At 46.0% G+C, this 17,611-nt stretch overlaps 1 protein-coding gene across 1 annotated transcript; it reads left to right on the forward strand.

Moving 5' to 3' along the window:
• Positions 1 to 1,578: 1,578 nt before the first annotated feature.
• On the forward strand, positions 1,579 to 17,114 carry LOC311313510 (polypyrimidine tract-binding protein 2-like). Its single transcript, XM_084443645.1, has 14 exons — positions 1,579 to 1,667; positions 3,191 to 3,212; positions 6,433 to 6,493; positions 7,169 to 7,329; positions 7,779 to 7,919; positions 8,136 to 8,300; positions 8,531 to 8,641; positions 8,811 to 9,000; positions 10,727 to 10,842; positions 12,690 to 12,723; positions 13,132 to 13,224; positions 14,710 to 14,926; positions 15,039 to 15,116; positions 15,278 to 17,114. The coding sequence occupies exons 1-14, from the start codon at positions 1,660 to 1,662 to the stop codon at positions 15,405 to 15,407; spliced, it is 1,527 nt and encodes a 508-aa protein (XP_084299771.1). The 5' UTR covers positions 1,579 to 1,659; the 3' UTR covers positions 15,408 to 17,114.
• Positions 17,115 to 17,611: the final 497 nt, after the last annotated feature.

Raw genomic sequence — 17,611 nt, forward strand, 5'->3', positions numbered from 1 at the left:
AAACACAATAACCCCCCCCCCCCCCCCCCCCCACACACACACACACACAATAACACACACACACACCACATCTCCAGTAACCTGAGGCATACACCCACACCTCAAGTAACACACACGCATACACACACACACACACCACACCTCCAGCAACACACACATTCCTGAGGCGCCCACCAGTGGGGCAACGCTGTCCAATCCGAGCACCCTCTTCCCAGGAAGTCACATCACTATGACATCACTCCTGACTGTGCCTGTCAGAATCCCCTCCTGAGTGACTTCCCTCCTGACAGGTGGCGTCACCGAGAATGTGCGTCTGCATGTTAGCATCTCGGCCTGTCTGCTGGCAGCCTTCTGTGGACCAGCAGGTCCTGTTGGTTTTTCACATGTGCTGACTGTGAGTGATATGGTTTGACATGTCACCGTTAAAGGCCTGCACTGTCTGTGCCCAGCAAAAAGTGGTGTTTATATATGAGCTCACTGTGGCAACATTAACTGTGAGAAACCTGAATGGTGTTTGTCGGGTGTTACTAAGAGTGATCAGCGACCTGTCTGTCACGGCTGTTTCTCTCAGTGATAGTCCTGAACAGTCACCAAAGTGATCCTCAAGCAACACGTACCCTCTCCTCCCCCAACAAAATGTGGTTTTATATCACATCAGACAGGCTTGTTTTTATCCTCCCTCCCCCGCTAATAAGAGCAGGAGCTACATCCCCGTGCCGGTCGTCACTCCAGACGCTATTTCCTGAGCGCCATCTGATGGAGGGTGCTGATTGGCTGAGCTGTTGACAGTTTCATTTCCCTTCTGCTCAGAGGGCTCTCATCGGCTAATTTCAACATGGCAGTCTTCTCGGAAGCACAACCACGTGTTTGGGGAAATGTCATTTTTAATTAAATCCCATGTCCTTTCAGATAAGCAGTTAGGCATTAATTTCACACTGGCCGCAAAGTTGTAGTAAGGAAGAAAGCAGGACGTATGTCTGTCAAGACTTGGACTTATATCTTTCTTTTTTCCCCAGGGTAGGCCTAGGCTACTGTATAAGACCTGCTAATCATATGATTGTCATGGTGCTACACAGGAACTTGATCTCCCCCATTCTGTCATTCTTATGTGGGTGTTTGCTATGATAGATGTGCAAGGTCTCTCAATCACTCAACAAATGTTTTCCATTTGCCTACATCAACCTGTTGTCCAGCTGGTCTGTCCTACTATTATAAGCCTATATCTTCGGGATACTTGCACTTGGGTAGGCTACAGGCTACAGGACCAGGACAGTTTGACTGCTCTGAATTAGGCTACCTATACACATCAGCCTTTTAGTAACATTTCTACCCAATTTATACAGTCGCCTGCTTATCTTTCTACTCCAAAACGCAACCATATTATATCCACTTGTTTAACTCAATAACATTATTGCATTAGGCCTAAGTGATTTTCTGAATGATTGAATTTTCTTCTTGGATCATTTACTTGAAAAAGCTGGGAACCACATACTCACTCAACACAAAGCCGAATGGTTTTCGCGCTTGCGGACTCCGTTCCGACAATTTCCGTCTATTTCCGCCACTGTCTCGAGTTACCTCCATCTTCTATGACTGCTTAGTGAGTGCTGCTGCTGTTTGTAAAATAATTGTGCCGAAGACTGAGCCAAAGAAAAGGCAATGGACGGGTAAGTATCACAGACTATATCAATTTAATGTACGTGCTACTGGTTTATTAGCGGAAATAATCGTAACCGTGTCGCCGAAGCAAACAATTGAAATATCACAGTGTTGGCTAGCTGGCTCGCAACCAAGTTAGCCCGCTAGCTAACGTTAGCAGAGATGTTCAATGGAAGTCCATTCGAAGAAGCGATCTGGACCACGCGTCCCTAGCAACCACCCCTCGGACGTTTTTATCAGCTAGTTAAAAAATGATTTATTAGCTATAATAAGCTAGCTAGCTAGCTAATCAAACGAAAGTTGAGTAGCTAATGTTGCTAACTAGTTAGCAAGCTAGTGCTAAGTCATCCTTGGACGGTAGTTCTATCCATTTCAGTCGTGTTAACGATAACAATGGAAGCTATGTGCTAGCTAGGCTAGCTAGCTATTCGTGAACCGTGTAATGGCGAGCACTATTAGCATTAGCTAGCAAGCTAGCAATGTTTTATTGGTCCTTTCTACTTGCTGGAATAGAATAAGTGTACCAGGCCAATTATATCAAATGTTTTATCAGGATAATAACCTTTTGTTTTGGGACATGTTTTATATAATATTAGGGCAGGTAATGCTAGCTAACGTTACTTAACATTTCGTTGTAGCTTTAACGACCTAGCTAACGTTAAGCATAGCTAGCTAGCTAGCTATCTTGCGTATGCTAGCTAGCTACATACTAATGCTAATCCCACGTAACACACCGTCATCGATATAACGTTATAACGAGTTAACTTATGTAGCTATCTAGCTAACTGTAACTAACGCACACCCAACATAAAAACGTAGAGTTCCATTCTCTTTAGTTGCACAGTGATTGTTCAGCACGCTTTGCCTGGCTATGGCTGTTCCAAGTTAAGAAGTAATTCTTGAAGACTAGCTACAGCTAGCTAGCTGAATAAGGAAGCTAGTTGGCCGGTAACTTAGTAAGAAGACTGTAGGTCTGGGAGGGAGAGCGTGTCCTTCTCGGCATTGACCATGTATCCATTCCTTATGGCAGTCTGTGTTCATATAAATTGAGTTTAATCGTTATCGTAATCAATTAGTTGCAAGTAGGGTTGCACATTTCAAGGAATTTCAGTAATCGATAACTGTTAACCTTAACAAACAATAGTCGAATAATTGATAAGAACGTCCCACGCTGGACTGAGCTATGGTCATGATCATGGGATCAGAACTACATAGATTCAAGTGTGAAGATCAGGCCACCATGTCTGCTGCAATAATCTTGGTCGCTACTATGTCATTGGCCGGGTTTCCCGATAAATAACCTTCTTAAGCAACCCTTTGTATGGGAGTTAAGAAGTACTTTGGAGTTAAGTGCTTCTTAACTCGTTCGGGAAACCCGGCCATTGTCTGTGATGCCTATGTAGTGTCTCTACACATTATAGACAATGTGATATGTTGTCATAGACTGTACCCACTGCAATATTGATTATATGAGATGGACAATAGAGTAATTCTCTCTCTCTCCCCCTCTCTCCTCATATTCCGCTGTCAGTGATGTAGCAGTCGGTGTGAAGGTAAGCCCATTTCACCTGCTTCGAACCTAACCTGAGTTCCCAGAAGCTCTCGCTGCTTCAAGAACTTCTGGGAACAAGCTATGATAGTCTTGGACATCAATGGGAATACACTTGGACTGTGCGGAGAGAATGATTGGCCTGGGTTGTGTGGGGAGGCTGATTCTCCTGCTCCCCCGTTTCATGATTGGCTGTTCAAAATGCAGCTGGATTTTGAAAGGTAATGCACTGGCTCTGCCCCTATGCCCATGTTTTGTGGCGTTTGGTCCAGACGACTTGGAACCAGACTGCAGTTTTCTGTCCCACTCTCTCACTTCCCAAGAAACAGTCTTGGCCCTCTCTCTCCCAGTCAGTATCAGAGCCCCTTCACAAAGTCTGGGCGAGTTTAAACGCTCTGTTCTCTCTGTCTTTCCCTGGCCCCACCTCTCACTTCAGTAAGCATCATTCCCTGTTAGCAATGACAACAATGTTCAATCATGCATTGCTAATGCACCTTGAACCAACACCTGACAACACTCAGAACAATTGAGCACTATGCACAACTGTATACTAAACACTATTTAATTGCACTGCCTACATCGTGGACACAGACAGTCATCCATGATTGGATGGGATAAGTAGATGAGGATGATACTGCTAGACTAGGGATAGTAAATTGCCAGTTTGGGAACCTTTAAATGTCTAGCTGAGTACCTAGAACTGGAATGAGGAACTGATTAGCACTGATGGCGCTTTAAGGATGAGCAATTACAAGAATGTAAATTTACCTGTACCCGTACCTGTTACACATGGCAAATAAACTCTATTCTATTCTAATCCATCTAGACCAGACTATTGTAACAATACTGTTGAATGCATTGCTAATGCATGGACACCTCCCATCAAGCCTTTTAGCATTCCGTCATTATAGTTTCATATCAGGGGTTTTCCTTCATAGAGAATTACAAACAAACAAAACACTAAGGCCTGCCAACCTGTACACATTTTGCCTAAACAGCCATATCTCGACTCGCAGAAACATGAGGTTTGGACTGGGGCAAAGCTCTCGACTTCACGAACGCATCTAACACATTTCAAATTATCAAGCTCAGGTTATTGGTGGCCAGACAATGCTTTCTCTATGGGACTGGAGCCACTTCTCCATCCATTGACATAAAACTGCTGGTCTGTGTAGACTACACTAGTATATGACTACATTATAGTCACAGTGCCTTGATATGCCCTCACAAATGTTCTAGGCTGTTTATTTAAAAATAAATAAACACAATGAAATCGGTTAATTTACGCTAATACAGCACACATTAGTGCATAGGAAATTCACCAGAATGCAGGAAATTAAGCTATTGATGCCCAACATTTCCTGGGGGAGGACCTCCAGACTAGGGCTAGGTTTAAAAAAAAATAAAAAAATAAAAATCGGTGATTCAGAATCGACTCATGAATCCCAAAATCGATCTTTTATTTAATTAATGAATGAATAAATGAAGGAATGAATAGTTCATTAATTCATTCAATGATTCATTCATTCATTCATTTTTTGAAATCAGTATCGATACCTAGCCCTAGTATTGATGTGTTGCATAACTTGGCAGTCATGTAATTAAGGTTACAGCTAAAAAAATAAAACAGGTTTTAGTAACACTAACAGAATCAACATTGCATCGAATCAAATTCAATCGTGATAATCGATTCTGAACCTTGTGAATCAGAATTGAATCGATTCTTGAAATTCGAATCGATACCCAGCCCTACTCCAGACCCCCCCCCGCTTAAGGTTCAACCTCCGCCTCATTCTGAGCCAGGAAAACCCTGCATATGTGTAGCCTGCATTGTATTATAATCCTGCCTAAACTGTATTATAGTCCTACTTGGCATTCAGTATATGTTCAGTGCTGATATTCAGTAGACCAGGCTATAGCCCAGTATCCTGACACTCCAATTCCCATTTCGTTTCCATTCATTATTCAGTCTGAACAGGCTTCCATTGCAGCCATTTTCCGAAATGGGCATTGCCGAAGGAGTCCTCAGCAACGAGTCCATCCCCTATCCAATCACGTCGCACAGTTTTATTCAAAGCAGGCTGATTGGCCTGGTTGGAATTCCAACCAAGAGATCACTCTGAACGAGAACCTATCCAGATCCTGAAACACATTTCAAGAATTCTGATTCAGGGGCTGGAGCAGGCTAATATCCCAGACCCATCCTTCATCCTGACTTTATTCTGTTTGTGGGGAAGCCATCTTAGGACCAAAACAATCGGATTGCACTGTAGACCTAAATTCTTTGTATTTCCAGCTTTTCATGATATTAGAATGGCTGTAATTGAATGGTAACGGGCCACGTCCAGGCCAGTTAGGAGGAAAACGTCTTCTCTGATAGAAATGCATTCTTGGCTCGGCTCTCTAACCTGATTTGAGAGTAACAACAACATTTCCGTCTGCGCCGAACCAAGTTAGCTCCTCCTCTCAGGCAAGTGGCTTTAAAACAGATTTCTCTGATAAGATTGGTCTTTTGGCCACAGTGTTTATTTCATCCATATTTCATGTAAAATAAAATAAAAAAATTGCATTGGGGGAAAAAGCAACAACCTTTCTCTCGCATTCTGTTGGCTGTGGTGTGGTTCATCTGTTGGCTGTGGTGCGGTTCAAGTCAAAGACAACTTTATTACTGACAATTTATTAGTGGTCTCTCGCCCTAGCGGGGGCACTGGCATCTAATTTATCGTAACCATAAAGAATGTAAGTGATAAAGAACAATTCGTTCAAATTCACTCACAGACAGACAGAACAGAGGAAGGGCTATTAGGTAGCTGGTCCTGTAATGGCTCCCAGCCTGCCCCTCGCTCTGCCATCAGTCAGTTTTAGCAGGGCCAGGAGCACGTCAGGCGCGCACGCACGCGCACACACACACCACACGCACACCGTGGCCCTCTGGGAGCTCCAGATGAAATGACTTGTCCTGACATCTTAGGCTGTGGCAGATTAAACCCAGGCGGGGAGGCGGAGGAGTCAGAGGCGAGGCGGAGACGCTAGTCGACGGCTGTGTTTTATGTCCCTGCGCACTCCTGCTCCCTCCACCGGTCGTCCTGAGAGAGCTGTATTTCATTGTTGTGTTTGAGGGCGGCGCTCCTGACAGGTAATGGACGGTGTCTTTATTGGAGAGCATGCTCTGCCTTTATCTCGTCCTCACTCCTCTGTTCTCTCTCCTCTCTCTCTCCCTCTAGAGAGGCTCGGACGAGCTGCTGGCAAGCAGTCTCTACAACAGCCCCAACTCTCAGCTCAGTGGTAGGTAACCCCCTCCCTCTCTCGCTCTTTCCTCCTTGTCTGTAAACCTGTGAATGGGGAATTAGCTCAAGGCATTTATGTGGATCAGCCTCTGGCGGCTTTAGAGGGGAATCGGAGAGCGGTGTGTTTGGAAGCTGGAGTGTGTGTGTGTGTGTGAGTGGATCCGGGCCTCGTAGGAGGTGTTCAGCAACAGAATAACTTGCTCCTCCGCTGTAGGTAGACACGCGCACACACTCTTAACACACACACACACGAGGGAGCTGGTGACTGGACTAGTAGTTGTGCTGTGTACTGCATGTTAACATCTCCTTTACACTGACGGTGGTGCTAATATGGGTGGGTGATGGACATCTTGACGCCTGAGAGAAACACAGCAGTACCACGTTGTGTAACATGTGGTGGTGTTTTGGTCTGGCTTTGATGCCTCTAAGATGCACTGAGACAACACAACTTCAGGACGATATTTATTAAGGCACTGGGTTTGGCCCTCCCTGTACATCATTCGTTGTTCTTGGATAACTCCCTGGGTTATGTATTGATACATGTCTCCTCTCTGTCAGAATATCAGTAGATTGTAAACTGGCGTTTGAACTCTCTCCACTGGTTCTCTGTAGAAAGGAGTGACGGTGATTGGCGTTCTCTCTCTCTCTCTATCTCTGCATTGGCTCTCTGTAGATGGGAGTGACAGTAAAAAGGCCAGAGTGGAGGAGGCCCCGCCCTCCCGGGTCCTGCACATCCGTAAGCTGCCTAACGAGGCGTCAGAGACGGAGGTCATCGCCCTGGGGCTGCCGTTCGGGAAGGTGACCAACATCCTCACGCTGAAGGGCAAGAACCAGGTGAGGGGGAAGTGCGAGGAACGTCACACATAGAGACCCTTCCAGTGGGATTTACAGTCACTAGGGCAACGACTTGGTCCAAGTAAACTTCCAGTGCGTCAGCTGATATGGCCAAACAACAAATCTGCGATAACACTCAAATGCCAGCAAGTCAAACTTTTTCAAAATGTCCAAATTAACTTTGGGACATTATAGTTTGGTGGTGGGATTATTCTTTACACATCTCCACTGTTCTGTCTTTGGGGCTTAAGAAATGACTGCTTGTCATTAGCAGTATTAGCAGTGTTATCATTGCGGCAAACCGGATGTTGAAACGGACCAAAGTGGTGGTATTGTTTTTAATGTGAACATTCCATGAGACGGTCTGTAGGGCTAGTGAACAAAGGACAACAGTCCTAACATACTGTGTACTAATTATAGTGGGATAACTACTGCCATGTCCTGTCCAGGCCTTCTTGGAGATGGAGACAGAAGAGGCGGCCATGACCATGGTCAACTACTACCAGAGCGTGACCCCCCATGTCCGGAACGTCCCGGTGTTCATCCAGTACTCCAAACACACCGAGCTCAAAACGGACGCCGGGAACCAGGTAGGCCGACCTAGCGAGCATGGCGACGGACACTTGTGATAAGTGCCAATACGTTAACGGAGAGCTTCTGGCGGTGACATCAGATGAAATAGGCTAGGCTGACACATCCCTCACGTGGTGTTTGTTACCGAAGATCATACTCAATCCTAATGGTTTTTTTTCCTCCCCCGGTATCTCTCTCTCTCTGTCTCTCTCTCTCTCTCTGTCTCTCTCTAGCGGACGCAGGCTGTACTCCAGGCAGTGTCGGCGGTCCAGTCCGGCGGTACCGCCACCTCCGGCTCCGCCCTCAGCGAGAGCGCCCTGACGGCCGCCTCCAGCCCGGTCCTCAGGATCATCATAGACAACATGTTCTACCCCGTCACCCTGGACGTGCTGCAGCAGGTACACAGCAGTGCCACACTGGACCCGCCTCACCGCGTGTGGGGCTGGAAAACCATGCTTCATAGTCATATCTCTTATTCTGAATACTTCAAGATAACTGCAGAATAAATGACCATAGTGCAAAATGACCTGTAAATCTATCAAATAAATAACGTTTCAGCTCCAGTTGAGGATATATTATTACTCTGTGGTGTTTTGTTGTTGATTAATGACAACCACTCCGTCCTCAGATCTTCTCTAAGTTCGGCACGGTGATGAAGATCATCACCTTCACCAAGAACAACCAGTTCCAGGCCCTCCTGCAGTTCAGTGAGCCGGTCAATGCCCAGCAGGCCAAGCTGGTGAGTAGGATGAGCCTGGACAGCACTGCCATGGCCCTTTAAGCACACTGAAGATGCATCACTCCTTCCTTCTCTGACCAGCGGTGGGATCAGGGGTCAGTAGATGAAAGCCAACACGCTGACATGACTGACTGCGTGTTCTGTTGATCCTCCCCCTCCTCCACCCCAGGCCCTGGACGGTCAGAACATCTACAACTCCTGCTGCACCCTGCGCATCGACTTCTCAAAGCTGGTCAACCTCAACGTCAAATACAACAACGACAAGAGCCGAGACTACACCAGGCCAGACCTGCCGGCAGGGGACGGCCAGCCGGCCATGGACCCCTCGGCCTTCACCAAGGACTCCAACTCCCTGCTCGGTAAGATCCCAGGTAGATCCAGCACTCCTTTATTTCCTACTGTTCCTACCCCTCCTTCTCTGGTGTGTTTTCTACTATCCCTCTCTCTCTTCTTTCTCTCTCTCTCCTCTCCACTCTACTCTTCTTTTTGGCTGTAAATCTTTGGTGTGGACTATGGATGTCAACGGTTAACCACCAAGAGTATTTTTGACCGGTTAAGCAACCGTGTCTGTCTGTAGGTGAATTTGCATGCACACTGCGCTAACAGCTTCGCCAACTTGGAAATGCAAAGTGTCTGGAAACTCGGTTAATTTTGGATTTCCAATGGGACATTATCAATGGGTGTAGACCAAAATGCCAAAATTGGATAAGCAATAACCAATCAGAGCAACGAAACATGGGTTTACTATGTTAAGTCATATCAAACCCACCCCATATTAAATAAATGGTTGTGATTGGCCTGCCACATTCTGGGTTTCTGGAATTGGATTGTTAATAGTCTGAGGTAAAAAATGACGCCGGCACTAAACGAAGCATTTCCTCAAGAATGGCAACAAAATCAAACGAAACAGAATCAAATGGTGATTGTGAAATGACAATCATATAGTTAAGTTATTATTTATTAATTGACCTGTTATTTTATCAGTTGGAATCATTGACAACACGTTTGTTACGGTCAGGACTAAGAACCCCAAGGCAAGGAGATACGGAATAAGCTTCAACAAAAGAGTCTTTGTTACTGATAACACAATTAGTTTAGAGTCCTTCGGCTAGGCGACAGGGTTATGGAGGCCGGCAAGGCAGGTACCCAGGTCAGGTTGCTGGACTTAAGTCGGGCCCCCACTGGAAGACTGGGGTTAGCACGACGGTAGGCTGGCAACTAATAGAACTAACGTGGCTTAAGCAATGAAGTGGCAGTGAGCTGAGGAATCTGAGTGGAGGTGCAGGTGCTGATTGATGATGAGAGTCGGGTGTACCGACTTGAGCAGATGAGCGCAGTGCAACCCCCACACAGCCACAGACAAGAAATGGAACGAGAGGCTAGGAGAGGCAGGGGCCGTCACAACATTCTCTTTTGCAACGATGACCTGATCAAATTGCGTCAATAAACTTCAGCAAAGCCAACATGAAATAAAATAAAAGGCAAGACATTTATACAACACAAAGCATTAACATTTCAGCACCTCTAAATAGACAGCGCTTCGAAGCGCAGCACCAAAGCTCATTGAGTCAACGGAGCGCCGGACTAGAAGGCAAACACATATTTCTTGTATTTCACATTATTTCACGTTTCCTAAAGTAACCGGCTGGCTACCGGTTAACGGGTGTCGGTCAAAAGCACTCTCTCGAGCTGACCACTAGACAACTGATTTAATCATTTCAATAACATCAGCTGTGTTCTAGGTCGCACAGCATGATTTAACGAAATAACCGAACATTAACTGGATAATTGTCCTGGCATACATTGCAGATAGCATGTGTTATCTGTCTCAAACACATTGTAGTAGTTCCACAGCACCGACATGTTTTAGGTTAAAGCGCTTGCAACAATGAATTGGCTCACGTTGTTTAGCTTAACGCACATTTGACGATGACTTGGCCATCATTGATTTGTTGTCGTGATCAGTGACTAGAAAGCAATATCGTAATTCCCAGATAATTTTCACTGAATTTGTACTGATTCTGATCTGGGTACCCCTACTCTGTGTTGTGTTCCAGGTGTCTGACTTTGTGTTTTGTGTTCCAGGTGCCCTCAGCCCTCTGAGTGCGGCGGCGGCTGCTGCTGCTGCTGCTGGTAGAGTGGCTCTGTCTGGACACTCTGGCTCCGGCGGCGTCCTCCTGGCCAGCAACCTCAATGAGGAGGTCAGTAACGCACACATACAGCTTAGTTTACAACGCTGCCTGACTACTCTCCCATCAAAACCGCCATTCTGTGGAAGGTCTTTTCATCTGGGTGGTTTAACACTCTCTCAATTCAAGTCAACAGTCCTGTCCACCATGTTCCAGTTAATCTGCCTTCTCTCTCTCTCTCTCTCTCTCTCTCACTCACTCACTCACTCACTCACTCACACTCACCCACTCACTCACTCACTCACTCACTCACTCACTCACTCACTCACTCACTCACTCACTCACTCACTCACTCACTCACTCACTCACTCACTCACTCACTCACTCACTCACTCACTCACACTCTCTCTCTCCCTCTCTCTCTCTCTCCCTCTCTCTCTCTCTCTGTCTGTCACTCATTCTGTCTCTCTCTCTATGCTCTCTCTCTGTAGAGCTGGAACTTGCTAACGCTCTGTTATTTCTTTAAACTCAGCTCTCTCGCTGGCTCCTACGAGAGCACATCTGATACTCTGCTCTGATCTCCGTGTGTCTGACTTCATAGATCTGCCTCCTCTTCCATTTCTCAATGGGGACTGAACTCTCGCTCTCTCTCCCTCTGATCGCTCACCTGCCCTGCTGTCTCTCTGTGTGAAATCCCCATACGGGATGTGGGAGACTCAACAGCTTTCGTAGAGTTATGAATTAATTATTCATCCATTGTCCTGGGTGATGTTTGGCCTCACCTGTGGGGTGAAACATCTCCCAGCGTCACCTGGCGTTACTGTGCCTAGCTAGCCTCGTGACACCATCCAGATCTCGCCAGTTTACTTTCAGTTTCTCTCCGCAGACCTGTCAGACTTCCAGTCTGGACTTCCAGCTGTCTTCAGATTTCTCTCTGGTTACGTTTTGACCGGGCCAATCAGGGACTGTGTTCCGACTTCTGTTCAAATCAAATCAAACTTTATTTATATAGGTTTGGCAAAACCTTTTGTTAGGCTGATTGGTTGAAGGAGTTAGTTTGTCAAGGCAAGTACTCCCGCCCACTGAAATCATTTGAGATGTGGGAGGGGGGGGGCATCCAGACTGGTCTGTGGAGCGAATCTGAAAGTGAGCTCTCTAGATCAGGGTGGCCTTGCGAGGCTGGTGACTAGCTGCATGGTGCCTGACTAACCCCGCAGCCTGTCCGTCATCTACCGCCCCTCAGCTGACAGAACCTTCCAGCTCTTTACCCCTCTCAGCACACTGTCTGCTCTCCGCATCATTACTGGTCTTCAGTGTTGTTGGGCTGTGATTATGATTTCCTGAGTTGACATGAATGATTGTGTAAAGGGAAGGATGGAGGAATGAATGAATGAATGAATGTACCTGACCAATGCTTGTGCAGGGTGATTACATTGGCAGTTTATTTGCTTGTACAGTTAAGATTTAAGAACATGACCAGCCATTCTCTGACCAAGCGCCTGCATTTCTCCAGTGTACTGACCTGTCTTTTTATTTTTGTCCCCCTCCCCTCCCTCAACTCCTTTTGTTTTTCATTTTGCGTCCTCACCTCTACCCCCCCACCCCCCTCTCTCTCACTCCCTCCTCCCACCCCCATGCTCTGCTCCTGAACCATCCCCCCCTCCCTGACCCCTCACCTCTACCCCCCCACCCCCATGCTCTGCTCCTGAACCAACCCCCCCCCTCCCTGACCTGGACCAACACCAACTCTCCCCCCTTAATTAACCATGAACCATGCCTCCATGACCACCTCCATCTCTCTGCTGGAAACGACCGACTTCCTCCTCCTCCTCTCCTCTGGGTCATCTGTCCATCTCCGCTCTCCACCCCCCAACTGTTCTACCTGTCCTCCGCTGCTTGTCTCTTCTCTCCCTCTAAAGATGATAACGCCCCAAAGTCTCTTTACTCTGTTCGGTATGTTATCCTCTACGTCTCTCTACCCTCTCTACATCTCTGCCCTCTCTGCTCTCTCTCTCTTAGAAATATCAGTTTGAGTCTTTTTTCTTAAACACTAGTGTTCCTTGTTGCTATAGTGTTTCCTCCTTCAGTGGTTTTGCATTCTCAGTCCTGTACCTTTGCGTCTCAGAGCTGTGGTAATGCTAATGCATGATCAGTTACGTTTCTGCATGTTGGATCATTTTAAGCATCGCACCCAGTTATCTTTATCAGGGTGTTCTTTCTCTCACTCTCTCTCTCACTATCACTCATCCTCCAAGTCTATTATATCCTTCTTTCCGGTGCCGTCACCTCACCGTCTGTCTGTGTCTGCCCCCCCCCCCCCCCCCCCACGTCTCTCTCTCCTGCCTGCCGGCTCACACACAGGGGTGTACGGGGACTGCCAGAGGGTGAAGATCCTCTACAACAAGAAGGACAGCGCTCTGATTCAGATGGCCGACTCCAACCAGGCCCAACTAGGTGAGCCAGCCGGCTCCTCTCTTACCTCATACTGCCCCCTGGCTACTGCGTAACGCTGTGAGGTCTCACCTCCGAGGTCATGTCCAAGTCTGGCATAATTCATCTCACCTCCGGTCTGAGGTTCCATTCTGTTGAATGTTGATTATGTCTTTCCAAGTTTTTGATGATTCTTACCATCGACTCACAGGGCTGCCAGCAAATAGAGAAAATAAAGTAAACAAAAATGTGCCCTGCTATTGTTGAATGCATTGCCCTTCAAACTGCATACCAACTGCAATAATGTGTTTTTTAAGCTGACAGTCACCTAACCTAGCTACTTTGTGAACTTTGAATCATTCTGCTCGAGCCGGAAGGAACTTTTTTCCCCTTGAATAAAATAAGCATTTAATTTTTTTATTTTTTTTTATCGTCACAAGAATTGTGATTTGTAACTGAATTGTTTTTTCCTCCCTTCCCTATTTCGATCTCTCGAACTTATTGATCCCCCTACACAACCCATGCTGTAGATTTTAAACGGGTCACCTGTTCCGGAATCTCGTTGGGCTGTCCCGAATACCATTTCAAAGGCTTTGAATACTCAGGTGTTTCTGAACAAGAACTCGAGTACTCTTTCTCAAAACAAAATCCCAATGGATCCCCTAGATGGCATAGTCTATATTATTACGCCTACCAGTGACAAGCTGAGCAAACAATGTAACCTGATGCGCCAGATGGTTTCTGTCGAGAAATGGAATGTGAGCTCACAAAATCAGGACGGTCTCACAAGGCTACAAACAATGTTCCGTGCCATCCGATTTAACCATGTTGGCACTCAAAGCTAATCTAATGATGATGGCTTCCAGTAGGCTAATGTTTCTAATGTATGCCAACATTTGTAGCTACCTTACGTTAGGCTATAAAAACATTATTTTGCACCTTTTATCACTCTAACCCTGTTTAAGGTTAAGATATTAATCTTAAGAAACATTTTCACTATTCCTAATTATCAGAAGAGCCATCTCTGTCTCCCCTGCTCCCAATTTGGAACCAGTGTTGTGCAACACCTGCCACACACACATGCACGCTTGCTTGCACGCAAGGAGCCTCTGGTCTGAGACGTAGAGACTGAAACAGTGTTTTGCTGTGGTGGAGGAAACGCAAGCAGTCTTCCCATTCATACTGCTTCCGTTCAGTTGTGCGTTCGCGAGTCACTCAGTGTAATGTTATGATGACGCTGGTATCAGTTTGAAGTATCGGGACAGTCTTACCAGTACGAGTACCCAGACTATTGTAGCTTGAGCTACTTTTCCAAAGTTTGGTCGCAAAAAAAACGAAGCTCCAAATACTGAATTGAGCTTTGAATACCAACCTACCGAACAAATAGTGGAATACTGGAATTACTCTGGTCAGCCCTAGAATCTCTCTTTCCCTCTCCCCTGTCTTCCAGGTACTGAATCTAAACTCCTACCTTTCTCTCCATCCCTCCTCTTCCTCTCCCTTCCCCAGCCATGAGCCACCTGAATGGTCAGAAGATGTACGGTAAGGTGATCCGCGTGGCGCTGTCTAAGCACCAGACGGTGGCGCTGCCCAGGGACGGCCTGGACGACCAGGGCCTGACCAAGGACTTCACCAACTCCCCCCTGCACCGCTTCAAGAAGCCAGGCTCCAAGAACTTCCAGAACATCTTCCCCCCCTCCATCACACTCCACCTGTCCAACATCCCGTGAGTACAGGGAGCCCTGCAGAAACCAGACGCTTATACAACACAAGGCTCCATTTGAAGGTGTTCAGGCCTCGTGCTTAGCACATCTTTCTCTCTCTATCTCTGCCCACAGTCAAGACGTGACAGAAGAGGACCTCAGACTTCTCTTCTCCAATGCCGGTGGCACTGTGACGGCCTTCAAGTTTTTCCAGTGAGTCAGTTATCCCATAAACAGCTTTAATGGAATTTGTTGCTTTTATGGAAAAGTAAACTCTTTTACAAGAGTTGACAAATGTTCCGACCTTGTAAATGCACGATTAGAGCAGCTTCAAGGTATGGATGTGGTTTTGAACCGCTCTGTCTCCATCCCAGGGACCACAAGATGGCTCTGCTGCAAATGTCCGCTGTGGAGGAGGCCATCCAGGCCCTCATAGACCTCCACAACTACAACATGGGAGGCAACCAGCACCTGAGAGTCTCCTTCTCCAAGTCCACCATCTGAGTAAACACACACACACACCAAACACAGACACAGAGACACGCATATACACACCTCGGTATACTCTTAACACACACACTCACACACACATGCACTCACGACATCTATGATAACCTGACCTGTCGACTGTTTCTGGAACCTGGACACTGGGGACCACAGACAGAAAGGACCTTTTTTTCCTTTTTATATTCTCTTATTTTCTGCTACTGTTTGTAATGTTTTACCTGTCATTCCTCGAGAGAGCCAGAAACCTTGACTCAATTGGAGTTTTGTGATGAAAAGTTGTAGTAATACAGTAGCCAGTAATACTTTGACAATACTGTAAAGCCCAGCCCCTGGTGATCCCCCCATTGTACCCTGTCCCCCTCGTGTCCATCCGTCTCTTATGAGTGAGTAAACGGACACTGGCAACTCTTTTTTTTATCGTAATGCTTCGTTGACAAGATACGTGCCTTACCTGATATCAACACTTTTTTTTTTTTACATCAGAAAACATGAATATTCACACTAGTCTGTACAATGCGCGTTGATCTGTGAAGGTGTGAGAGATGTGATTAAAACATGTAGGCTCAGATGCACAGCTACCCTGTCACCCTCCACCCCCCTACCATGAAGGGGTTCTGCAGGTTTTACATGTTTTCTTTGCTGAATTCACCTTGGTTGTGCATTGAATATGGCTAATGGATTGATTGAATCTACCCAATATCTTTTTGATTTTATTTGTCCATATGTTAGTCGCTACAACCCCCTGGTCCCCGCAGCAGAAATAGTAGGCTGTACTTGTGGCTTATGTCTGAATATTTCTTTATAGGTGTTTTTTTTACCCTCCGCGCCATTTCTATAGCAAAGACTATTGATGTTGTACATGGGTTGAAGCTATGTGGTTTTCTGAGCATGTCTAGTTATCAGGGTTTAAAGATGAAACAACGTTGTTGCATGCATTCTCAGCAGCAAGCAGAAGTGAGTCAACCATCATCATCAATATCATGGTGTGATCATTTACTGACTGTGATGAAAGAATGTCAGTCCTGGGTCAAATACGCAGATCAACATAGTATTTGATGTGGTATTCCTGTTTGGGATTGTTCTGTTCGTGTGAAGCCTGCGGTATACTTTTCTTTTCTTTTTTTTAAGTTTAAGAGTGCATACGTATACACAAGCACATTGTGCAGCGCGTTAATTTCTGAGGATTTCTGAACGCTTCAAAGGAATGCAGACGCGTGGCAGCCATCTTTTGTACGTGTAGTTATACGCAAGTATACCACGGGCTTAATAGTGCTGGGTGAATTAAATCAAGTGCACCCCAAGTATTTGCCAGTATTTGCAAATTGTATTTGACCCAGGGCTGATGACCGCCTGGTGGGACCAAAGTCTATGTGCCTTTAGTGTAAGAGACGGGACGCAAAACAACAATGTTTGACTACACTTCTGTAGCATTTTCTATTCCACACAAGACAGATCCAGGACAGATTGATCAAATTGACAGTTTGAATACACCCAACAGTTTTGTTTTAAGGCGATACGTGATCTTTGTTTCATGAGTTTCCTTTCAACCCCCAAAACCACAACCTCTCCACCAGAGCCTCTCCACAGGTTAATCAAGAGAAACAATTTCTGATTGTGTCTGTTTGGAAATAAAGGAAATGTATATTTTCGATATTAGTTGCAATTTTTACATCTTGATAATTGTACGATTCAGTAGTTTGGAAATGGCGCCATTAAAGGATAATTTTCTAACAAAGCGGGGAGATTTGATCTGTTATTTTGCTTTGTTTTTTCCAAGAGTTTTCCCTCTATTTTCTGCTTTTTATTTTCTTCTATCTCTTTTCTCTTGTGTGTACTCTGCTTTGCATCTGTACCTCTGTAGCATGCTAAATAAACACTTCTGTAGATCTACCTTCACCTCTCCTCTGTCTCTCCTATCTCACTCTCCCCTCTCAGCTTGGCACAGCAGCGCCTCTCTCCCAGGTCTACAACAGTACTACAACTAGTTTGGACATCTTGCCTAATAAAGGCATGACTTGTGTGTGCTTTACTGTATTTCAATTTGCTCAACAATTGGGCGCTGTATGAACTGCGGCAGGCGTGTTGCTCAGAGACCCAAGGACGCGCATAGCGTGTGAAGTTGTTTGGATCAGTGGTTCTCGAGAGAACTTGGAGAAATCATCCCGTTTTGAACACGGGGGCTAGGACCCAGATTGGCTCTT

The sequence above is a fragment of the Borostomias antarcticus genome (genome assembly GCF_949987555.1).
Source record: "Borostomias antarcticus genome assembly, chromosome: 9".
Taxonomy (NCBI): domain Eukaryota; kingdom Metazoa; phylum Chordata; class Actinopteri; order Stomiiformes; family Stomiidae; genus Borostomias; species Borostomias antarcticus.